Below are 25,199 nucleotides of genomic sequence, written 5' to 3' on the forward strand. Positions count from 1 at the left end.
CCTTCAGGAGAACGCGCGTAGGTGCCGAGGAGCCAGCACTGCCGTAGCTGTTGTATGGGGTGCATGTGTAAACACCCACGGCATTGTCGTTGCTTGTGGCGATGACAATGGCACCGTCGGGAGTCGTGGACCAACCTGGGAGCTAGGAGAGGGAGAGAGTTCTGTTCAGAAGAGAGTTATCCCAAAAGGCCTATGAGCCCAAGAAGGAGTGGCGGACGCTTCTGCCAAGTACCTTGCCTAACTCCAGCGGCTGCCCGTCTTTGGTCCAGTTGATGAAGATCAGGGGAGGATTGGCCTTGTTGGGGCACCTGATGGTGCCTTGCATCCCTATTGGCAGGAGAGTCTCAGGGGGCATGTCGGTGACTTGTGCTGGATCTGCAGAAGGCAGGGAGGACACGGCTTCAGACAGTGGGATGGCTAGTGGGGGAAAGCTAGAGGAGAGATGGGGCACAGCCAAGGCTGGGTTGCCTCTCCAATCAACTGCTGGGATGTCCCACTAGGACAGCAACCCACACCTTGCACCAGCAACCCTGCAAAATAACAGGATGTGGATAATGCTGCGAGACGATTCTTTCTATGGAGGCTGATCTGAGCCGAGGGGCAGGCAGAGCTGACAATTCTGCTTTCTCTCGGTTTCTCATTTTTCTCCACATTTCCATATCAGAGCATGATGATTATTTTTTAAATTGTCAGAATTTTAGTGCACTCCCCCCCCCCAACATATGCACTTTTGCCTTTCACGCACACTTTCACCAAAGCAATTTCCCTAAATATAACGCATGCTTGTATGTTGGTTTCACTAATGTATGCATTTATGCACACTTAACATGCATTTCTGTACGCATTACTTGGCTGGAGAACCACGCTGCAAAATTTGAGAGAGTGCAGATTTTGAAGGGTGGCTGCATTTCAATCCACATATTGTTTCAGAAAGTGCAAGGTCAGTAGGTTTGCCTTCAAATGCCACCAGAATTGCATTTCTGCCCCATCCCTGTCTGAGCCCCACCCAGCAGGTTGAACACCTAAGCTGCCTGTCTTCATACTGTCTGCTTTTTCCTCCACCCTTAGACTGTGTCTACCAGTTGAAGGTCTAGAATGATGGGAAGGTGCTATGCTTACACAGAACTGTGAGGAACGCTGAGGCAGAAGGTGGTCTCCTTAGCCCATTGCTAGCAACACAGGTATATTGCCCCGAATCCTCTGGGACAGTTTTCTGTACCAAGAGGCTCCCGTCCACCAAGACGCGAATCCGGGACTGGAGATGGCTGAACGAGGGGAAGGAAAGAGAACTTGAAGAGAGCAGGAATGAAAAAAGTGCAACAGCATTGTATTTAAGCACTTGCCTGGCAGCATGGGCAACTGGGAGTTCTATGTACCTTATATATAGATAAGGATATATCTATATCTATATATATAAGGGACGCGGGTGGCGCTGTGGTCTAAACCACAGAGCGCTGCTCTGGTTCGCCAGAAGTGGCTTTGTCATGCTGGCCACATGATCCGGAAGCTGTCTGCGGACAAACGCCAGCTCCCTCGGCCTATAGAGCGAGATGAGCACCGCAACCCCAGAGTCGTCCACGACTGGACCTAACGGTCAGGGATACCTTTACCTTTATATCTATATATATGAATGAGAGAGAATGGAGCCAAATACATACTATCTGAGTTGAAAGAAGAAGACCAAGTCTAATCAAGTGTACAAACAAATGTAACTGCAGCAATTATTACATATTTCTCCAAACAAATTCACATTGAGAGAATATAAATGAGCCTGAAAATGTTGATTCACATGTAACGTAACTTTCCACCATGCTGCTGTCAGTTTTCTGGGTTCTGCTTGTTCTTTTTAGGTGCATAAATGATGAGTGAATTTATCACAAATTGCCATAAATAATGCTCTTTTTTGTACCAGTTCTCTGAAGTAACTTATGAAACATCCTTGTGAAATAACCAGGCGTACTGCCAACTGTCAAACAAATAATTAGGGATTTCCAAACAAGCCCAGCATTTTATCCATCATATAACAAACATAACTTGCAACGCAAGACCACTCTGTCTCCCGGGATGCCATTCACCTCTACTTGCTCCCAAAGAGGACATGCTTTAATTTAAGCCCTATGTTGTGCTCTCTTTCACTTTGCTGCATGGAGCACCCTTTGGGAAGGGAAATATTACATAAATGAAGGAAGGAATAATAGACCATCATTTGCGGAAGAGCCCACTGAGCAATTCTGCTCCCCGCTCATGCAAAACACTCACACCTGGAGTTTCCTACCTGAGGTGAAAAACATTTGTGTTCCCCTGGAACCAGCTATACGTGAGGTTGGCTGGGTAGGCCTCGGCTTGGCAGGCCAAGAAGGCATCTTGGGTGAGGTTGACAGTGACGTTCTGTGGGGGCACCACAATTACCGGAGGCCCTGGGAAGAAGAAAGTGCCCAGAATGAGTGGCTAAGGCAGGGGCAAGGAACCTTTTCCATTTCCTTCTGCAAAATATTGCTGGGGGGGGGGCAGGGGGAGACACGTGCCAGTTGTGGGTACCGTTAGAGGTAAGCATGGACAAGTAATCAAATTTACATTTTGCCTTTGTACATTAGGTTAGTTTCTACACCAAACACACACACCCCTCTATCCTCCATCCAGAGAAGCCAGAGGTTCAAGGACACACCTCAGACATTCAAAAACATCCAAGGCTGGTGAGGGAATGCGCCTGGGGAAAGTGCCAAGGGCCAGAAAGAGAGGCCAAGGGAGCTACACTGAGCCAATCTCCCCGAGTCTGAGGTTCCCCAAATCTAAGGACAGAAAGGCACTCCTCTCCCCCCAACCCTGCCAGTGATAAAATGTGGAACTATTGACTCAGAGACATGCTTGACTCCCATAGCTGTGCACTTGTATCCGCCAGAGAGTCTGGATGGTAAACTGGGGGAGTGACTGTAGCTTGGTGGTAAAGCACATGCTTAGCGCACACAGAGTTTCTGGTTCAATCCCTGGCATCTGAGGTTAAATGAAGGATCAGGTAGCAGGGTTGTGTGAAAGGCTTCTGCCAGAGTCTTTGGAATGGGGAGGGGTGGGGAGACAGGGACTGCCAGGCTGGAGAAGTCAGTCCTGGGCTAGCTCGGCAAATTTTGGCAAGGCACAAACTTCCTGTGCTCCAGGGAGGGAGAGCCCAGCTCAGTGGCAGAACGCAGCACTGTGCACATGCAGAGAAGGTTCCAGGTTTCATCCCTGGCACCTCCAATTTAAAGGATACAGTTGAAGGTGATGGGAAAGATTCTTTTTCTGCAGGGCACGCTAGGGAGTTGCTGCCAGCGAGAGCAGGACAATTTTGGGCTAGGTCAGGGGTGGGGGACCATTTTTCAACCTAGGGGCCACATTCACGTATGAGTAACCTCCCAGGCACCAGGCATACACCCGTCTCCATCCTGGCAAGCAAGTAGCATGCAAACACTTCGGCCAGATAAAGATCACTGGAGGAGGGTGCAGAGGAGGGCCAGCGAGGGGTGTGGCCTGGGAATGGGAGGAGCTTTGGAAGAGTCTCCGGAGGGCCGCATTTGGCTCCCAGGACTGAGGTTCCCCTCCTCACCCCACCTTGGGGGCTCAATGGACAGATAAACTTGTATAGCAGCATCCTGTGTAAAATTGCTGCTCTACCCAGTTTGGGGAAGATGCTGCCCCTTCTGTTTACCTTGCACCAACAGGCGGGTTGTGTGGGTGATGGCGCCCTCTTCGCTGGTGGCATGGCAGGTGTAGGCCCCAGCGCTGGCCCGCTCCACACTGGCAAAGACAAGGGTCCCATTCTTCACCTGGTGGGAAACACAGGCTTGGAGCAAGCAAGAAAAAACCCCTCTAGCATCTCCTCACCAAGAAATTGTACTGCTAATGAGGTGGTCAAGAAGACCAGGAAAATCAATTCCTTAAAGAGCTGAAGAAAGTTTCTGCCAATTCCCTCAACTAGGGATGGACAAATTTATTCTCTCTGTTTTCCAGTCTTCAGTTCTCTAGATTTTCAGTATAGTTCATGATTTTTTTTTTTAAAAGTCCTCATAAAAATTCATCACCATTTCAGTATGAATTTCTCTAAATATATCACCATCATTATTAATCTGACTTCCTACCCACAGCAGGTTACAGCAATTTAAACTTCAATACTGAAAGCAGTTTAAAGCAAACTGCACTCATAGAAATAGGGTACGTCCTGAAAATATATATCGTAGGTCTCCAATGCCAAAATAAAGAGGGGTATCTTCAGCATACGCATTCATATATGCAATTTTACCCAATACACATGTTTTTGCAAAGCCTCTTATCCCTAACATTTATATTTTCCTCAATATAATGCAGTTTTGTATGTTATCTTCACAGATATATGAATTTCCACACATACTTTACTCAAGTATATGCATTGTTTTTTTTTACACAATACTTGTGGCTGGAGAACTGGATTGCAAAAGTTGAAAAGGGCAAAATTCAAAGGACGGCTGTGCTTCAGAAAGTGTGAATTAAGCAGGTATATCTTTAAATGAGAACAAAATAAAATTTCTCCCCATCCCTCTTATTAACTTGAGAACAGCAGCCACTAGGTATGTGAGCTTGTGTTCAAATATCACCTGAGTTCACAGTGTGACTCTAGGAAAAAACACAGTCCTCTTGGCCTCAGCATTCTCACCTGAAATATGGGTTTTATACAGGGGTGCAAAACAACTTCTTTTTTGCATGAGGGTCTAATTCCCATTTGGCTAATCCTCCAGGGTTGCATGTCAGTGAAGGGCATGGGTCAGTCTAAGTGGGGTTTCCTACCCCCACCCCACCCCCCAAAAAACCACTGGGATATACTGGAAAAGGTCAGGGCTCTAAAAAAGTAGCACACCACACTGCAGGGCTTTCTTGAAGAGAGCAAGTCAAATGCTTGTTTCCTTTGAGTGGCCAGCAGGGGTCAGCCAGACCTTAGGTATAAATATTTTTTTAGAGAACAGTCATAAAATGAGCTTGACAATTAATTCAGTTCCTATGCTCCCACTAGGAAATCCATCTCTTAGGGTTTCTGAAACTAATTATTGGTTTTTTTTTAATTCTCTGGGTGGGGAAGGCATGAAACTCCTCTTCAGAATAAACAGCACTGGTGTATAAACTTAAGACAGGGAAGTCCTCAACCAGCCGCAAAGGCTCACTAGTTGCCCCTAAACAAATCACACGAAACAGCTTCCCATTCCCAGGTGGTGAAACCTGGGGTGGGGTAGCTCAATCATTTTCAGGAGGGGACAGATGAAAGGGGGTTGGCAAACAGGTTTACCTGGCCTGCACTTCCTCCATGAGGAGGAACAAACAAAGGCAGGAGAATAAACTTGGGTGTTAATTACACCAGTGGTGGACCATAAACTAAGTAAGCAAAGAAGTATAATAGCAAAGGTGTCCCATGATGTAAAAGAACCTCTAGCACGAGCGTGGGAACGCTTGCGCCCTCCGGGTGTTGCTGACCTACAATTCCCATCAGTCCCAGCAGGCTGATGGCCAAGACCCAGGGATGATGGGAGTTGCAGTTCAAAGGTTCTTCACACCTGCTCTAGGGGCAGGCTCTGAAAGCTTCACCAGGGACCCCTGATGCTGGGTTTCAGGAGACACATGGGACTCACAGAGGAGGATGCTTCACGGATGGCAGTAATACGAATACTAGTACAGTGGTACCTTGGTTTACAAACACTCTGGTTTGCATATGTCTTGGATTACAAACATGTTAAACCCGGAAGTGCATGTCCCGGTTTGCAAACTTTTTTTGCATTACAACCCACCTTTTTTGGATTACAAACAATTTTTTGGGGGGGTAGGCCCCATTGGCGAAAGTGCGCGATGGGTTACAACCTGTTTTGATTTACAAATGGACCTCCGGAACAGATTTCTGATTGTAAACCAAGGTAGCACTGTAATTGTCATGGACTGGCTAGATGCAGAGGAATGGGGGGAGGTACCAGCTGGGGAACCCCCAAGGGAACCTCCAGGGTAAGAAGGCTCAGAGCCAGGGGGTGGTGCGACAATGCTGAGTGGTCAGAGGGAGCAGACTGGGAGGAGAAGGTGTCTGAAGCTGTAGAGGCAACAGGGTTTAGTGAGCAGGAAGAGGCTGCGGCAGAGGGCAGCCCTGATTCAGAGGCAGAAGCAGAGGGGAGGCAGGCTTCCGAAGAAGCCAGAGAATCTCCTCCTCCTGCAACCAGCTCCCCTTCCCCCTGGTCTCCCAGAATGCACAGAGAAATGAAGAGGGCAGGTCCTTAGAGAGCAGTGGGAAGGTGGGGACCTTCAGTCCCCGAAACTCCCTAATTGGGGAAGCATTGCTGGGAAGAGTTGCTGTGCTCACCAGGCCTGTGCTGTTTGGGTTTCTGCAATAAGGAGTTAACATCACTGACACCGGTGTATTTTTTATTGTTTACCTACTCCTGACTCTGGCTCCTGTCAATAATGTTTTCTTAAATACCTGGATTTGTTAAAACACTAAGTTGTGAACCCTAGACACTGCTCATGTTGGGGAGGGAATATGTCACTATTTTCAGCTTTCTCTATAAGGTCAGAAAACACTGGTGGTATTCTGAAAATGCATTATTTTAAACACCTTTTTAAATTTGTGCATATGGAGCGGGGGGAAATCTCACCAAATCCAATAAACGTGAACACATTCATTTATTGCTGACATGTTATATCCTGCCCTTCAATGTCATTGGCATTTCCAGGGTGGCAAACTGAGAATGAATACACTATTAAACAACTATAAAATGAAAATGAAAACAGCACATTCTCATTTGAAATCTGCACATTCTGAGGAGGGGTTTAAAGCAGAGTATTGCCTAAACTGGCTTAGGATGATGGGAGTGGTGGCCCAACAACACCTGAAGAGCCAGGTGTGAAGGAAGGGAGAAGGCACTATGCAGGGCATCTAAAAGTATGTTCCAGGCAAACGGGAGGAAAGAGAGAATTGAAAGTCATTTAAAACAGGAGTCAAGAATGGGGCACTTCCAGAATACAATTGACTACCATGAGGTCTAGAAACATACTCCTGTATACCTGAAGGAGTGTCTCCACCCCCATTGTTCTGCCTGGACACTGAGGTCCAGCACCGAGGGCCTTCTGGTGGTTCCCTCACTGCGAGAAGCAAAGTTACAGGGAACCAGGCAGAGAGCCTTCTTGGTAGTGGCGCCCGCCCTGTGGAACACCCTCCCATCAGATGTCAAAGAAATAAACAACTATCCGACCTTTAGAAGACACCTGAAGACAGCTCTGTTTAGGGAAGCTTTTAATATCTAATGAATTATTGTATTTTAATGTTTTGTTGGAAGCCACCCAGAGTAGTTGGGGAAACCCAGCCAGATGGGTGGGGTATAAATAATAATAATAATAATAATAATTATTATTATTATTATTATTACTCGTGCCCCCTTCAAAATAAAACAATCACACAATTCCCAGTTCAAACGTCAGGTTCCCAACTTGTAAGATGATTGTGTCTACACACATTTCTAGACTAGGGGTTGGAGACTTAAGGTTCTCTAGATGTTGTTGGACTGTCAGTCTCAATTCTCCCTGACCACTGGACCATGCCAGCTGGGACTCTTGCAGGCCAACAACTTTTGGGGGGACCACAGGCTCCCCAATCCTTTCCTTGACCAGTGTTCTTCAACTTCGGGTCTCCAGTTGTTGTTGGCCAACAACTCACATAATTGCTAACCACTGGTTCAACCAGGCTGGGGGTTGTGGGAATTGTAGTCCAGACCCTTGGTTCCTAGGCTACATGCACACGCCTTACCTGAACCTTGTCTCCGCTTTCTATGGCTTGGTTGTCCCTCTTCCAAGTGACGACTGGCTGGGGGTTTCCCGCTGCAGAGCAGGTCAGCGTGAGAGACTTTTGGGCTTCCACTTCTATGAAAGCTGGCGGGGTCTCCTGGAAGGTGGGGGGAACTGCAAAACAGACCTTATGAGAAGAGCACCCGAATCATCAGAAATGTTATTATAAGAACACCAGATGAGCGCTGGCTAGATCAGGCTGAAGGCCTATCTAGTCCAGTATCCTGTTCTCACTGTGGCTGACCAAATGCCTATGGCAGTGGTTTTCAACCAGTGTGCTGTGGCACCCTGGAGTGCCCTGAATGATGGTCAGGGGTACCGTGGGCAACACTGGCCTCTGTCCCTCTTTCCTTCCCTCCCTTCCCCTGATGCCCTCTCACATCTCTGCCTCCCAAAGGCCTGCACAGCTGTTTGTTGCAACAGTCCTGGCTACAAGTTCCCCAGGCAAATGGTACCTTTGGGGCTGGCCAGGGGGTGCTTCTCAGGCCCCTGTGGGCAGTGGGAGGAGGCACCTCTCTTTGGGGCAGGGGGCGCAGCTTAGAGACCAGGGATGGCAGCTGCGGCTGCCCAGAGGACTCCCAAGGAGAAGAGAAGAGGCTGAAGGAACACTTCACAAGGGGGGTGTTCAAAAAGGGGTGAGGGGCTGTCGGCTCTTCAGGCAAGGGGTGATGTAACTGAGCTCCCGAGCCCCACAGGAGTGCTGCAGAAGGAATGTAGTTGGTCAAGGGAGCCATGGACCCAAAAAGGTTGAAAAACTCTGGCCTATCGGATCCCCACAAGCAGCACCTGAGTACAGCAGCACTTGCCCCAACTGTGATTCCTAGCAACCTACCTCACAGGGTTGTTGTGTGGATTAAATGAAAGAACCATGTACACCACTTTGGATGAAAGATCAAATGTCAAAATATGTTCAAGTTAATTCTGGTTTCTCTCTGTTTCTCACTTTTCCAGTCATAATTTCAGTTCTCCACATTTCCACAACAGTTTGCGATTTTTTAAAGGAGACACTTTATCAGCATTCTAGTGTGAATTTCTCCTAATATACACTTTTCTTTTTTACACAATTTTGTCTAACATACAGATTTTTTTTGCAAATAAATCTCACTTAACATTGCATTTTACTGCATATTGCTTGGTTGGAAACCTGCATTGTAGAATTTGGGTAAAGTATGAATTTGGGATAGCTCAGCTGGTACAGCATGAGGCTCTTAATTCAGAGTTGTGGATTCGAGCCTCACACCGGGCAAAAGATTCCTACATTGCAGGGGGTTGGACTAGATGACCCTTGTGATCCCTTCCAACTCTACGATTCTAAGGATGCCCTTTAGCCAAGGATCACAGGGCAGTTTACAGTATAAAAACACAAAAATATGTAACATAATGACAAACAAAACAATACCACTACCAGCCCCAACAGTTAAAAATGTGATAAATTGTTTAATTGGCCAAAGGCCTGGGAGAAGAGGGATGTTTTATAAATCTTCGTGAAAATTAATCAGCATTTTCATGCAAAATTCTCCCAATATATGGACTTTTGTGTGGAATTTTGCCTAACATACACATTCTTGTAAGCAATTTCCCCAAATGTAATATATTTTTGAATTTTATTTTCATGATTATATGCATATTTATGAACTTTTTAATGTACTTTTGTACATGTTACTTGGCTGGCAAACCACCTTGGAAAACTGCAAATTCCGAAATGCATTTCTGTTTGCATATTGGTTCTGGAAGTGCAAATTACAGTATATACTGTATATTCTGGCGTATAAGACAACTTTTTAATCCAGGAAAATCTTCTCAAAAGTTGGGGGTCGTCTTATACGCCGGGTGGAGAATCTGCGGTCGAGTATATCTCAAACTCTATATTTTAACTGGAAAAGTTGGGGGTCGTCTTATACGCCCAGTCGTCTTATACGCCGGAAAATACGGTAGGTTTGCCTTTAAATGTCAGATGAATTGAATTCCTCCCCCATGCCTAATGCCTACCCTCCCCTCATACCCCAGGTCTTATCCCCTTAACAAATGCCCATCTCCTCCCCTTTTAATGTCTCAGCTGCAAGTAGGGGCTGGTCATCTGTTCAAGGATAATAGCAATTGATTAGGCAGCAGAGCAGGGATGAGTAGCTGGGGAGACAGAAGCTGGGAGAGAGCAGGATTACAGACTGGGGATGAGGGTCTGGAAGAAGAGCTAAGCAGATGGGAGACAAAAGGGGGTCTGATGCCAAGACAACCAGGATGCGAAGGATAGGGGATGGGCCCAAACGAGGACATTTAGGTCACATCCACACCATGCATCCTGGGAACTGTAGTCTGTTAAGGCTGACGGGAAGGGTCTCCTAACAGCTCTCAGCACCCTTAACAAACTACAGTTCCCAGGATTCTTTGGAGGAAGCCATGACTGTTAAACCAGCATTAGAGTGCTTTAAATGCACGGTGTGCAACCCTCCTTATATCATTGTGCATACTTCTTTAAAAAATACAAGTGGACAGGCTCCTGCACCAAGGGGTGCCCAATTTCCATCATCCACACTGGCTGGGGCAGATGAGAGTCCAGCCATATCTGTTGTGCCAAAGGGTTCCCCATTCCACACTTCAGTGCATTTCCAAACAATATGCAAACCGAAACATCCTTTGAAATTGGCAGTTTCCTAAGCTTGCAAAGCAGTTCTCCAACCAAGAAATGTGTGGAAAAAAGCACATTCTGAGGTAAAGCATGCATAAAAATGTGTATATTAGTGACAACAACATACAAAAATGCTTTATAGTATGGGAAATTGCTCTGCCAAAGTGTGCACATTAGGAGAAATCCACACTAGACACTGATTAATTTTCATGAAGACCTTTTCAAAAATAAATTGCACACTGATGTGGAAATGTGGAGACCTAAGGTTGGAAAAATGATAAACAAAGAGAAGCCAAAATTGCCACAGTTGTCCATCTCTATGGCACCTCAATTGTTGTTATAAGCAAGGAGGGAAATATTGTTCTATTCCTCCATCATGCACCGTTAATAATTGTATAAGCCTCTTTTATCCCAGCTTCCTGAATCCTTAAAAAACAAGTTTTTGCTCTATGGAAAGAGACAAGAAAGAACTTGTTGAATCCAACACCCACCATTGTTGAATCCAACACCCACCCCTTTGGGTCCCTTCCAACTCTGCAATTCTTTGATTCCTTGATTCTATGGCCATTGGCCAAGCAGGTTGGGGCTGATGGGAGTTGTAGTCCCAAACATGTAGAAGGAACCAAATTGACCAACCCTGAAGTAAATTAAAAAATAAACACCCAGAGCATACAATTGACAGTGAGGTGGATCCAGGTGCCATTTTGGAACTCGTCGTCACTGTTGGGTCGGTCGAGAAAGAGCACCCGGCACTCGTACCAGCCCTGGTCCTCGGCACGCAGCTGCTCAATCCAGAGAGAGGCGCCCTCTTGGATCCGCACACGACCTGCATTGCAGACAAGAAACCACAGAAGCACATGCAGGGGGTTATGGAAGCATCAACACCATCACAGGAAGCTGCGATTTCTGCATTGCAGGGGGTCAGACTGGATGACCCTTGGGGGTACATGTACTTTCCAACCCTATGATTACAGTGGTACCTCAGGTTACAGATGCTTCAGGTTACAGACACTTCAGGTTACAGGCTCCGCTAACCCAGAAATAGTACCTCAGGTTAAGAACTTTGCTTCAGGATAAGAACGGAAATCGTGCTCTGGTGGCACAGCGGCAGCGGCAGCCCCCATTAGCTAAAGTGGTACCTCAGGTTAAGAACAGTTTCAGGTTAAGAACAGACCTCCGGAATGAATTACTGTATATTCTGGCGTATAAGACTACTTTTTAATCCAGGAAAATCTTCTCAAAAGTTGGGGGTCGTCTTATACGCCGGGTGGAGAATCTGCGGTCGAGTATATCTCAAACTCTATATTTTAACTAGAAAGGTTGGGGGTCGTCTTATACGCCCAGTCGTCTTATACGCCGGAAAATACGGTAAGTTCTTAACCCGAAGTAACACTGTATATGATTCTAACACTTCAACCCAGCCCACCAAATTTTCCTCCCCTGAAATGGAACCAATCTGGAACAAATACACTTGCCTTATGCCCAGGGATCCTATTGGTAAAGGGGGGGGGGAGGTGCAGGAAATTGAATAACATAAATCAGGCTTTCTCAAATTTGGCCCTCCAGATGTTTTGAGACTTACAATTCCCATCATCCCTGACCACTGGTCCTGCTAGCTAGGGATCATGGAAGTTGTAGGTCAAAAACATCTGGAGGGCCGAGTTTGAGAAAGCCTGAAATAAATAAATAGTTGAGAACTCATTATCAGAATATTGTATGGAGACAAAAATGGCATTGTGCAAAAACAAGAGGGAAGCATCAACAAGCATCCCCAAAAGGGGAGGTGGCAGGAGTATAAAAAAAATATTTTTTGGGGGGGAACTAAGTGGGGGAACCCCCTCAACCCCAAAGTACAAGCCACTGAGGATTGGGCATGCTCAACGGGTGCAGAATGCTGAATGACTATGGAGGGGGAATGGAGTGTCCTGGAAAAGGGTATGGCTCTCTGCCTTGAACTCTAAACAGAAGCACTTCATGCTGCAAGGTTTTGTTAAAGGTCCAACTTGCATTTGGAAGTCCCAAGAACCGGTAAAGGAACAGAGTGCTTTACGAAAATCAGAGCAATTCAAAAGCACGTAAAAATATGGAAGGGTTTGTTGCTTTTTTAACTCACAACAACAACTCTGGGCATTTGTTTTGCATTTAGAAGGTCCCAGGTTCAATCCCTGACATCTTTAGGCAGGGCTGGGAAAGACTCCTTGTATGAAACCATGGAGAGCCACTGCCAATCAGTGTAGACCAGTGTTTTTCAACCACTGTTCCGCGGCACACTAGTGTGCCGCGAGATGTTGCCTGGTGTTCCGTGGGAAAAATTCGAAAGATTTTTTTTTTTAATGTCAAATTTCCGCGGCGAGCGGGTTCCGTCGGGGCGCCATTTAGCCTCTCTGGGGCATCGCCCTCCTCCGGCCAGCAGCACGTCCGTCCGTCCAGAGGGCCGAATGGCTTCTCTCTGCCTTGCCGGCCAGCGCGCCCGCCCGCCGGGGGACTCTTTCTTCTTCACCCCCCTCCCCGCTTCGGACTGCGCAGGGACACAGTGTGAAGACACACAAAAGGGAGGAGGGGGCTGCAGCTGCGGCCAGGGTCCGGCAGGACAGGCGAGGGGGAGGAGGCGGGGGCGCGAGGGGCTCCCCGGTCCTACTTTCGGTGCCTCTTCATTGGCCTTTGGCTGGACCCGGGCGGCGGGGGGAGCCAGCCCTCAGTCCCCTCCCCCGCGCAGGCACCTGAGGTCAGCCTCGCCAAGCGCCCGCCTGAGAGGAGGAGCCGGCGCGGGGTGAGGAGGCTGCCGGCGGGTTCTCCCGGGGGATCCCCTCGCTGCCTCTACACCGGCGCGGCTGTGGGGAGGACGGGGGCCCGGTGGGAACAGGCAGCGCTCCTTGATGCGCGCCCTCCTGAACGGGCTTCTCGCCCCGAGGATTCTGTGCAGCGCTGCCCGGCCCGACAGGGCTGCATAGAAGAGCTTCCAGTGCCAGGAGCAGCTGGGCGGAGGGGCTTCCCGCCGGCCATGACGAAGCGCCTCGCAGCCCGTGCAATAAGGGAACAAGATCCCCCAAGAGCCAGCGGCCTGTTGCAACCTGAGCGCAGGGAGAAGGCCTGTCTCTCCCAGGGCTGCGGACCCCCCGGCCCCCAACATCTCGCTCGCTGCGCTGCTCCTGCCCGAAGTAGACCGTCAAATGCGGGGGGGGGTTGCTGAGGGACCCCAAGGAGAGCTTCGTGGGGGCTGCCGGGGTCCCAGAGTAGAAGAAAGGCGGCAGATAAAGGGCAAAACATGCCCCTCCAAGCACTATTAACCCGTTGTTGCCTTCCTATTTGTTGTCTATTAAAATGATGGCTTGGGGCAGAGCAATATGTATTTGAAGAGCCTGCCAAACTCAGCTTTCTTTTCTACTTATCTATTTATGGCTGTCCTCCTAGCTCTGATTTTGATGAATTGCTGCTATAACTGGAGACCTTCTTGAAGCTATGCAAGGTATGACACACAGCACTTAGGGCTGATAAAGATCTCTCAGCATCAGTGCTGTGTGTCTGCCCCCCTCCTGCATCCTTTTCTCACAGTAGCCCAATGGGAATAAGCTTGAAAGCAGGGCATGTGCTCCCAACATGCTGCCTCCTATGTGAGGTAGATTTGTGTTTATTTGATTCCTATTCAAGAGAATTACTTTATATATAGTCAATATAGGCACAGAGTTAATTTTTTTAACATTTTCTAATGGTGGTGTGCCTCGTGATTTTTTTCATGAAACAAGTGTGCCTTTGCCCAAAAAAGGTTGAAAAACACTGGTGTAGACAATATTGAGCTCGATGGACCAATGGAAAGAAAGAAAAAGAGCTGCAGCTCAGAGATAAGAGCATCTGCTTTGTATGTAGAAGGTCCCAGGTTTGATTCTTGGTATCTCTAGGCAAGACAGAGAGAGACTCACTGTCTGAAAACATGTAGAGGTTGCTACCAGTCAGTGTCGACAATACTGAGCTAGATAGAACAATGACCCAACTCTGCTGCCTTGTATTGTTTCAGTACATACTATGTTCCTACTTAAAGCAGTCCTTTATTTACAACCACGAGGACTGGAACCCTACTTTATTTTAGGAGAAGAACTCCTGAAGAGAATAGCTCAGTGGTAGAGCATTTGCCTCCATGCGTAGGTTCCCTGTTGTCCCCCAGGTAAGGCTGGGAAAAGCTGCCTGAAAACCCGCAGAGCTGCTGCCAGTCAGAGCTAGATGTACCAATGGTATGAATCCGTTCCCTGCTTCTAAGTTACTTTAAATGTGCTTTTGACATCCACTTGCAGACACAAATCAAAAGCAGCCACAGGGAGTAGCCAGCGGAAGGGAGGTGATGCTAACCTCCTTCATCCATGCTGTTTCCCCAAGGAAATCCCACCCCCCTTTACTCTAGTTTCAGCTTCCAGGGAGGGAGTGCAGCAGGAATACCAGTTGATGGGAATCACAAGTGTGGAGAATTGCTGCCTGGTTTCAGGCATCCCTGAATTTTGGGAATTGTATACAGGACTAGATGGGCCACATTGGGCTCTTCTTGTGTTCTTATAGGATTAGACAAATTCATGAAGGAAAAAACTGCTGGGCGGACAATGGCTATGTTCTCCCTCCACCGTTGGGAGTCTGTAGGCCCCCTGAATGCCAGTTGGTAGGAATCGCAAGTGGGGAGAGGGCTCTTGCACCCAGGTCCTGCTTGTGGGGCTTTCTATAGGCATCTGGTTGGCCACTCCGAAGACAGGATGCTGGACTATAACTAGGCCGATCCAGCAACCGGTCCAGTCAGCTTCCGCATGTGGCCCTTCACGTCCTTTGCCTCGGGCAGCAAAATGTATTGGGCCAGCACGGATTGAGAGCCTACTTCCCACTCTCTCGGGGAGTCCCGAGAAGACCACCCTTGCTGATGCCCCCTTCCCCCCTCTCTCTCCCTGCCCAGCTGGGACCATGACGCTGGGAAGGAACCGTTTGCTTTTGTGGGAACCGCCACGGAAAACAAAAGCCGGAGTCCAGGCCCAGGCAGCGACGCCGGGTCAGGGGTCAATTCAACAGACATTAAGTGTTACACAGTGTTGTCCCCCATCAATGAGGGATGGGGAGTTGGAAAAGGGAGGCCAGCGAGAGTGCCATGCCGAGGGGAGGGGGTTGGATATGTGTCCCACGGACTCCCCCCCCCCCACCCCAACACTTCAAAAGGGCTTTGTTCCTTAAGGAGAAACCAAGTGGGTCTCTCTTTTTTTCATGCCGTTGCCCGTCTCCTCCAAACTGCTTCCCTCCTTCGAGCCTCGAAGAGGCAATGGCAGGCAGTATGCAACGTAAGTCCTCCTCAGAACAGATCCATTGGAATTAAAGGACATGACTAATTTAGAGGCTTATTAATATCAACGCATTGCATCCAACATTAGTCCAAGTAGATCCATTGCAAAAGAAATTGCAGGGGCACACGTCAGGGGTGCTGGAGCAGCAGATCACCTATGAGGCAGTGTGGTGGAGTGGTTAGAGAGTTGGACTAGGACCTGGGAGACCAGGGTTGAAATGGTCCACTCAGCCATGAAGCTCTCAGTGTGACTTTGGGCTAAACAAGAGCTCTCAGCCTAACCTACCCCACAGGGTTGTTGTGCAGATAATACAGGGGAGGGAGAACCATGCACTCTGCCTTCAGCTCCTTGAGTATCTATGTGGCCAGTTCAGTGCCCATTGCAGCTAATACCAGCTGGAACTGGATGGTTCCAACAATACTGATTTACGGTGAGACAGAGTAAGTTTTAAAGAGCTAATTTTGCCACTAGGAAACAGGCCTTCAATTAAGAAAAAAAATCAATTAACGTACTGAAATCGGGAGAGAAGCCAATGCAAAGCAAAAAGTATGAAAGCTACTAACCCAGAGAGTCTGTTTTTGCAACAATGCGTTGCAACCAACTAAATAATACTCAGATTAGAGCCACAGAAATTAATGGACCTAAATTAGGCATGTCCATTGTTTTCAATGGGTCTGCACTGTGTAGGACTAACAATGGATACAGCCAATGCCTTCCACTGCAGGGCTGGTCACAGGGAGGCCTGTGGAACAGCGAGGGGGAAGCTGATCAGCAGAGAGCCAAGAGCCACTGGGCTTTTAGTTTAATGCTTGTTCTGAACCAATGATGCTAATTTTTAATTCTGCACACATACAAACCCCGATTGGAAGGAAAAGAAATCACAGAGTGCAGCACAGCAGCTAAAATGAGAGGGCATTTGCCCCCCAAACTCCTTCCTTGCAAAGGTGGTGGTGAGTAAAGTAATTTTCAGCCCCCCCCATTCCCCCCTCCCAACCTGTTCTTTATTTTGCCTGACCAAAGGTGGCAACCCTATCAGTAACACATCTCGCTTCTCAGCATCTCCCTGTACCTCAGGGGCTAGGAACTTGTTCCTTTTACAACAACACACCCCCTCCCCAAGAGAAAAAAAGACAAAAAACAAACAAACCCCAGTGTTTTATTTTTAATATAATAAAACAAAAGCAGATATGAAGGTAATTATTGTCCTAGTGCTTGCTATTCCTAAACATGAAAAACAAAATCTGCCTTTCAATGCACTTAATCAGCAGCTACAATAAATTAGCTTAGATAATAATGCGATTACCATAATCATAATTTCATCACATCCACGGCACCTTATAGAATGGCATTAACAAAAGAGACAGGTCCCTGCCCCAAGGACTGTACTATTCAAGATACAAAGTGGGAAGAAAACTTAAGGAGATGCTCAAATTTTTTTTTGGGGGGGAATTAGTTTTATATTGCAGCTTTTAGAAGGTAAAGTGTATTACTTCACTAGCTTCAAACTGTGTTAAGCGATCCTCTAATGGCTTTGGGGGCCCTTATTCTACTCAGCGGAGCGCCTACTGTGAGACACCCTGAAAAATGATCACTGGAGCTGAGGGAGGAAAAAACACATAGAACAGGATTAAGGGCTCTGGAGTCAAAGGCCAGAAAGAAAAAAGAAAAGAAAAAAGCAGGCCTCAAGGAGGGATAAAAGGTAGGCCTTTAGAAAAGAGTGGAAGGCAAAGTCTATGAGGGAACCGTCAACAATTTTAAAAACATGTTTTAAATCTCTGCCTTCTTATATTTTTCTGTCATGGCCTTCTGCAATTTGTGGTTTTATAAAGACACCCCCCCCCCGACAATAATATTTAATATACGTCGACTTATTTTCAGGATTAGGAAAAAGAAAAGCAGCTGCAGACTGTTGTTGTGCTTTGGATCATTGTAAGCCGCTTGGCCTGAAAAAGAGACAGAGATGCCTTCAAAGCTAAACTAATCAGAAACTTGCAGATATGAGTAATGAGGACAAAATCATCCCTGCTGTTCCCCCAAATGAGTTTGGCCGTAGCAGCTCACCAGGCCACCCTTGTATGTCAGCAATGGTTCTGGATGCCAAACTCTGCAGGTGAAAGTTGGCTCAGGAGACAGTATAAATTAGATGATGGGACATGACTGGGCATTTGGGAACTTCTGAGGAATTGCAATTTGACCTCCCTATTCCACCAGTAAGTGGTACAGCTACAAGGGACAGGGCGAGAGGGGTTTCCTGGCTAAGAACTGGGCATAGCTTGCTTTGACGATGGAGCGGGGAGGATAAGAAACTTAAGGAAGCAGTGACCACAACCGGCCTAATCCTGCCCCAGGGCTATTATCAGACCTGTAATCGGCTCAGCAACCCTGCAGGCATTTGGCGCAGACCCAACACACACAATGACACTGCAGGCATCATGCACTATGCCCCTAGGAGCCCCCAAGAGTTGGCCAGCCTGACCCCCTGCCGCAGACTTGATAACCTGGATGTAAAGGGTCTGCAATGGATGAACGCCCAAACGCTGAAAGAAATCATTCCAAGGACATCATCCCACGTCCTCATTTAAAGTTTACCAGGCCATTCACAGCCCCCCCCCCCCGATTTTGGACACCATTCCAATACAGGGCATTGTGTATGTACATGCGTGAAGAAACAGCAGTCCTAATTGGCAGCTGCCACCTTCTTTTCCCACAGTGCTCTAGACCTCCACGACATACAGGTAGAAACAAAATGGCAGCCGTTATGGCAATGGCTAGAGCCTAAGGTCCCTTCCAGTCTGGTAGATTTTTCCATAGGTGAGTTCCACAACATGTCATTGACACAACAGCAATGCATTACTGGTGGATTTGTACTGGACATCATTCTGCCTTCTAAGTTGTTCTGTGGCGCTTCCCCAACAAACCCAGAACATTTGCATTGCAGGATTTTAGCAGGAAGTTACAGGGCATGCAAATTGGAAACAAAGAAGTATGTCTGCCTCAGAGGTTTTGCAGGCACAAACAACATTGAAAGTGGGATTGCATATACCACAATGAGCACAAATTGTAATGAATACACAATCTGGAGGGGCTCTCTAACTCTTCTACAGGAGACTGGAGGCAGGCACCAGAGCTAGGTGGGCACTTCTGGGGTACCAGGATCTGTCCAAACCCAAGGGGACTGTGAGCAGATGCTGGGCCTGACTCTCTCTTAGAGTGAAGTGTGCCTCAATTCCAATTCAGGAAAAAAACAGGGCACCCAAGTGTTCAAAAGTGTAGGAAACACCCAAATGGGTGGTGGTGGTGGTTGGGGCAGAGACTGGCTGACTAGCTGCTGATGGATCTCAGCTCTGATCCAGAATGGAAGTCCTTATTTTTTAATTCCTTTCTGGAAGCAATACCAGTTTCCACATGGTTGGCTTTGCACAGGTTAAGGCATTAGTTAAAGGCAGCTGCTCCAAACTTCCCAATGCCTGGGAATGGGGAGGACCCAGGTGGAAGGATGCCTGAGAAAGTGTATTGCTTCCAGGCTTCCCATAGCTTTTTTGGTTCTCCCGTGAGAATGGGATGTTGGACTAGACGGGCCCTTGGCCTGATCCAGCAGGACTTCCCTTAGTCCTCACTGCTTGGATTCCCAGATCCAGATCCTACTCAACCCAAGGGAATGGCCTTCTCCCCTCTGAACAAAGATGCCTTTGGAACAATAGATTAAACCCAGTTGATGGAGTTTAATTAGGAGGGTGCCGTCCCAGTCCTTGCCCAGCTGCCCTCCCCTCCCTTCAATCACCAGAGGGTCTTTGGCAGTTAACGAAAATCCATCAAGTGGCCTTAGCAACCGGCAACCTCCCATTGCTTAGCAACAGCCCTTTCAAAAGGCATACAAGGAGGTGTAGCAGGCGCTGGGAAGAAGGGTGGTGCTTAGGGATGGGGTGGGGGCAGAGAAATGAGTGGTTGGGGAAAGCGGGGAGGGGGAGAAATTTTGGGAAAGACTGCACCTGCAAGGTAACACATGTTCTTCAGCAATGGTGGGGCCATGGGAGCATTTCTCAAATCCACCAATCACTGTGCCTAACTGAGTGGCTGGGGAAATATTTGGCATTTGCAGGCTGCACCCAAACCTGCGGGCGCAGGGGGCAGGAAACGCTTCCACTTCCACTGAATAGCAGTGTCTATGGGCCCATATTTTTCATTGTAGTGAGTTAGAATCAGAGAATTGTAGAGCTGGAAGTGTGCCCAGCTAAAAGCTCTCCTATTCCAGCAGCGGCTTCCATGAGGGCTTATTTATTATTATTATTATTATTATTATTATTATTATTATTATTAACATTATCATCATCCTATTTCATTTAAGAATCATTTCCCATGAGGCATCCTGAAACAATTTACAATAACGATATAGTAAAAAGCATATATAAAACAATTGCATATATAAAAACAAAACAATTATATGCATGCCAAAACAGTTCAAAACGACAACAGCACATGCATAAAATCAATTATTCAAATCCAATTCAGATACCCACCCAGTGGCATAGATCCTGCTTTGTGTACGGAAGGTCCCAGGGTTCAATCCCTGGCAGTATCCCTGGAAAGCTGCTGCCTGTCAGTACAGAGAGCACCGAGCCAGATGGAACAAGGGTCTGACCTGGTATAAGGCAGCTTCCTATTTTCCTAACTCATAGGGCTATGCCCATTTCCATACGCAGCACAGGTAACTTGCATCTTACATGGAGGTTGGCCATTGTGCGCAGAAGCCAACTTGCGAAAAGCCAGAACGACCGCAGAAAACTATATAAAAACCATATTTTTAAAAATCACTGCACCTAACGGGGAGGGTCGATTGCAGCTCTTAAGTCTTCCTCCTCCTCTCCCTCACTGGATGATGCTTCACGTGATAATGAGGACTGGGGCAGGAAGTATTGATTGGTAGCCGGAAGTTGTGCTTGGTTGTGGTTCAGATCCAGAGGTGGGTTGCCTGGGCACATCTGCTGCTGCTTTCTTTGTGAGAGTTATGGTGATTGGCAGCAGCCGCTGCTGTTGTTCCATGGCTCATCAAACATTTCCTTGTACAGTCTCAGAGCACCTGTAATTCCACGGACGACATTGAGACTGTGTTCCATGGAAAGGTCAAACTGTGCAATCTGATCATTTTGTGTGCTTTATGACTTGGAAGAGTTGAGAAAAAAAATCAGAAGGGCCCATCCTCATATTCTGAACTTGATCTGACCAGTTCTTCCAGCTCTCCCACTTCTTCCTGGCTAAGGTCAACAAAGCCATAATCACCCACTTGCCTGGCCAACCACACACAACGTTCTCCAACTTGCAATGCTTGGAAATCCCTTGGAATCGTGCACGCGTTCCATTTGCTGCCTGAAGCTTGATTGCATCCACTGCCTTTTTGAAGCAGGTGATGCAATGGGCCACGTTGAAGGACTTCCTTCATGCTGCGAGGTCAAATCCGGAACAGCATCTATCACATTGATCGCCCAGGAGAAGGTGAGCCATGTGTAAGCAGCCTCTGGGTATTGGGCGGTGTATAAATTGAATAAATAATAATAATATTTTTTAAAAATCACACCTTGACCCAGAGCTGGATGAGGGAGGTCATTTTGCAGGGGGAGGAAAACAACCTCTACCTTGCCATGTGCAATGTAGAGTCCCTTGGGGTACTCAGGAACACCATCCACAACCAGCAGCACTTTAACTGCAGCTGTTTCTCCTCGAGGTCATGCCTCACCTCTGGAATGAAGCAGTTGTGGAACCATTCCAGGTATTATGAAGAAGTCACCCAGCAGATTCTTCTTCTTACCTTTTAGGGCACGGGCATATTGGGACCTGTACAGCAAGCCAGGCTTTATTAAGTGTCCAGCCGCAATGCTACAGAGCACCACAGTCACTTAAACCTTTGCACCGTTGAAGCCAAGGGCTTGGCCTTTCAGCTCTGGCAATGTAAGTCTGCTTGGACATTCTCTCCAGAAAAGCCTCGCCTGCACTGAAGACTTGCTCTGGAAGCTGTACTTTGTCGTCCAACAGCTGCTTTAGTCGTGCACTTTTACAACCTCTTTGTCTGCAGATGCAGCCTCCCGTGTCCATCAGACATTCTTCAGGTGGAAGCGGATCTTAAAGCTGTTAAGCCAATCTGGGCTAGCTTTAAATTCCTTGGCAGGCTGGTCTCCATCTGTGGTGGAAGGTCTGAAGTGGTCATAGGGGCTCAGAGCCTTTTGGTGCAAGCTGCTGCCATCCATAGGAACACGTTTCTGGTCCATGTCTCCCAGCCACAAGTGTAGTGCCTTCTCCATCTTCACCAAAGCCTTACCCCACACCTGACTGGTCATCTTAGCAATCAGTGGTACCGCTTGCTGCCATAGCCCCACAAATTTCCTCGTGCAACCTGATAGCATGGTTGCTGGACTCATTTTGTACGAATTTGTGCGCCACAGCACATGCCATTGCTCAAGCAGTCTAGAACTGCTAACCTCTTCCAGCGTGGGAACCAAACTCCTCCTCTTCAGTTTCTCAGCAGCTGATGACGACGATGCCTTGCGTTTTGGGGCTGTTATGAAATCTAAACCTCCTCCTCCTCCGCACTCCAAAACCCTCCATTGTCTCCCCAAACCTTTCCACACATGCCTCTGTGGCCTCGTCCGACCACTCTCTCCAACCGCCATATCTGCTCACAAAGACTGCTGGGATTGCTAGCTGTTTCCCCCAGCAATCCTGCCCGATTTTCCTCCACACACACCATTTTCATGCCATTTCCTCCCCCCCTCCCCCCGGCACTGTGTGCACAATTTCACTTATTTATTTTTAGATTATTTTCTGGCAACAGGTGTAAAGCTGTGAACACGTATGCTAAATAAGTGTAAGATGAAAGTTACCTGTACCAGATTTTGCGTGCTCCAACTATCCATGTTGACAGGGATGCTGCTGACCGTTGCCTTGTAGGGAGGTGTTGAAGGAGCACCTTTTTAAAACAGTTTTAGAAACTGAGATAGAAAAGCTAGGAGCCAAATGCCATCTTAAACCTGGGTTTCAGTCGCTACAACTAAGTGCCTAGGTGCCCCGCAGATCAGCTGATTTTTGCAGTGACACGGCATCAAAAGAGAAGCTTTCCCTGTCCGGAAAAGACAGGGGAGGAATCAGTTGATCCCAACAAAAAGTGCTTTGAACAAAGGAGTCTCTAGGGTCAACATTGGCTCAAGGGGGACACCCCCTCCCTCTCCAAGCAATGCACCCGCTCCTTCATTTCGAACTTGGGACAGGAGAACAAACAAACAAATAATACCAATCAAACGAAGAAAAGAATCAGCTAAACTGGCTCAGCAGACGAATGTACAGCACATTCCAGCAAGCTCCTTGGCTCAAACAAACTAGTCAGATTCCCACAAGTGGCTGTTAAACAAGGAGGGGATCAAAAGGGTGGCCAGACAGTTGGGCTGAGAAGCCTCTCTTAAAAGCTGGTGACCCGGAAAAAAGGAAGAAGAAAGAGGAGGAGGAAGAAAAGGGGAAAGAGACAGGCAGACATTTGTCACAGTAACCACCCCACAAGAGGTTCAGCTCAGACCTCAGACTGCAGAGCAAGCTTCTCCCATCAGCTCCACATTCATACCACACAGCATCGCTGAGCTCAGATCAGGACAGCTCAGACCCCATCACAGCCAAGTCCAGAGTTCAGGTGCCTCTAGACTGCCAGCATTTTGTGGAAAGGATCTGAGTGCACACTGAGAAATGTAGCTTTGTGCAATTAAAGTGGATCAAAGCCTTCTGTTGCCTTGGTGTAACAAATCCACTTTCAACAAAGAAACTGACTTTTTTATTTACTTGCATTTATGTAGATACAAACCACACTGTCATATCAAATATCACAATACAGTACAGAACAGAACAGAACAGAAAAGCACAGTAAAAACAATTAAGAGAACAACGCTGGTTGGCAAAGGATCTCAGGTTCTGCCTAAGATGTCTAAAAGCAAGCAAGGATGATTCCTGCTGAACCACTATTGCCAAGGTGTTCCACAGGGGGTGGGGGTCTGCCACACGAAAGGCTCAGCCCCTGGTAAATGACACCTGAAATTCAGGGCTGTGTGGGACCACAAAAAGTACCCCATCCAAAGACCTCAGCAACAGAGATGGTCCATAAGGAATCAGACATTTTGGGGCCAAGTTCTTTTAAAATTTGAAAATTAACACAATAACCCTGAACTTCACCCAGCAGCAAATTGACAACCAGTGCTGAATTTCTGCAATTTGGAAAGTGATGGGGAAATGCAATGAAAAATGTAGGATGACTAACGACTAACAGGAAGACATATGGGTGAATGCAGGATAATGTTCGTTAGCATATAACCTTCCTGCAAACAGATCAGTGAATGCTCAATAAAGGCAGTTTATAGCCTAAGCACAACATAAACTTTGTGCAAGCAAACCAGGTTGTCTGGAGGAGCACCCATGTCCCAAGGCCTCATTCAACACCCTGAATCATCTCCAAAACACATGAATGTGATAAGAAGCAGATCAGTGTTGCCTGCAAACCACTTCTTGGCTCAATAGCATCTTTTACTGCTCCACAACTGGTGTTCACAGGTCAGAGACTCCCCATTGCTGTGATGGGAAAAACATGTTGCTGCTCGAGACCCTGAAGAACTGCTGTCAGTCAAAGTAGACAGCAATGAGCTAGACAGACAAATATTCTGACCTTGGTATTAAGACAGATGCTTTGGTTTTCTTGCTTTTATGGAGATTAAGTACGGCCCAATTAAGAAGTCAGTTCTGACAATGAAGAAGCCAACCCCTCAAGTTTATTTCAGTACCAGCCAGAAAGCATGCTGAACTGGTCTTGGGAATGATGATTTGCATGTGGTGGGTTTGGTATAGCATTGAGCACTCCCGTCCCCTTTGAGGGAAGGGAATAAAGTTCAGGGGTGGAACACACGCTCTGCATGCAGAAGGACCCAGACTGACAACTCCAGTTAGTAAGCCAGCAGGGTTGGGGAAGATCCTTCTCTCCTTAAGAATTTGGAGAGTTGCTACCCTATATGGATGAATGATTTGGCTCAGTGTAAAGGTAGCTTCATATCTCTGCATCTTTCCTTTTCTTTTAACAAGCATTAAGCATGTTTATGAAAGGGCTATCTAAGACATCTAGCTGCTGGAGACGTAATAGGGGCAATGCATCTTTAAAACATATATTCTTACAATGTCCTATATGGGCAAATTTTTAGCAGAGGGATCAACACAACTGTATGGGAAAAAAATCTTAAATTTGCAGAGGAAAATATCCTTCTGAATTATATACCCAATACATGGAACCTAACAAAGGGACAATATGAATGGAATCTCCATTCTGGTATTGATGAAGAATAAAAATGGGGCTCCCTTTAACGAATGGATAGAAGGTATGTAGAATCTCACATCACAAAAACAAGTTGTGTACAAACACAGACTTGCCGTGGACA

General features: G+C 47.2%; 1 protein-coding gene across 4 annotated transcripts in view; it reads right to left on the minus strand.

Annotated features, from left to right (window-relative positions):
- The window catches only part of IGSF9 (immunoglobulin superfamily member 9), a 62,330-nt gene that overhangs the window by 16,060 nt on the left and 21,071 nt on the right, over positions 1-25,199 (minus strand). For 3 of the 4 annotated variants that reach the window (XM_033174112.1, XM_033174113.1, XM_033174111.1), the window contains exons 4-10: positions 11,118-11,270; positions 7,781-7,932; positions 3,683-3,800; positions 2,276-2,417; positions 1,120-1,265; positions 233-375; positions 2-142 (exon numbers count right to left, since the gene is read on the minus strand). In XM_033174112.1, coding sequence (XP_033030003.1) covers positions 2-142; positions 233-375; positions 1,120-1,265; positions 2,276-2,417; positions 3,683-3,800; positions 7,781-7,932; positions 11,118-11,270 — 995 coding nt within the window. The remainder of the gene's footprint in view (position 1; positions 143-232; positions 376-1,119; positions 1,266-2,275; positions 2,418-3,682; positions 3,801-7,780; positions 7,933-11,117; positions 11,271-25,199) is intronic. The other variant, XM_033174114.1, reaches the window with a different exon arrangement.

The sequence above is a fragment of the Lacerta agilis genome, chromosome 17 (assembly GCF_009819535.1).
Source record: "Lacerta agilis isolate rLacAgi1 chromosome 17, rLacAgi1.pri, whole genome shotgun sequence".
NCBI lineage: Eukaryota > Metazoa > Chordata > Lepidosauria > Squamata > Lacertidae > Lacerta > Lacerta agilis.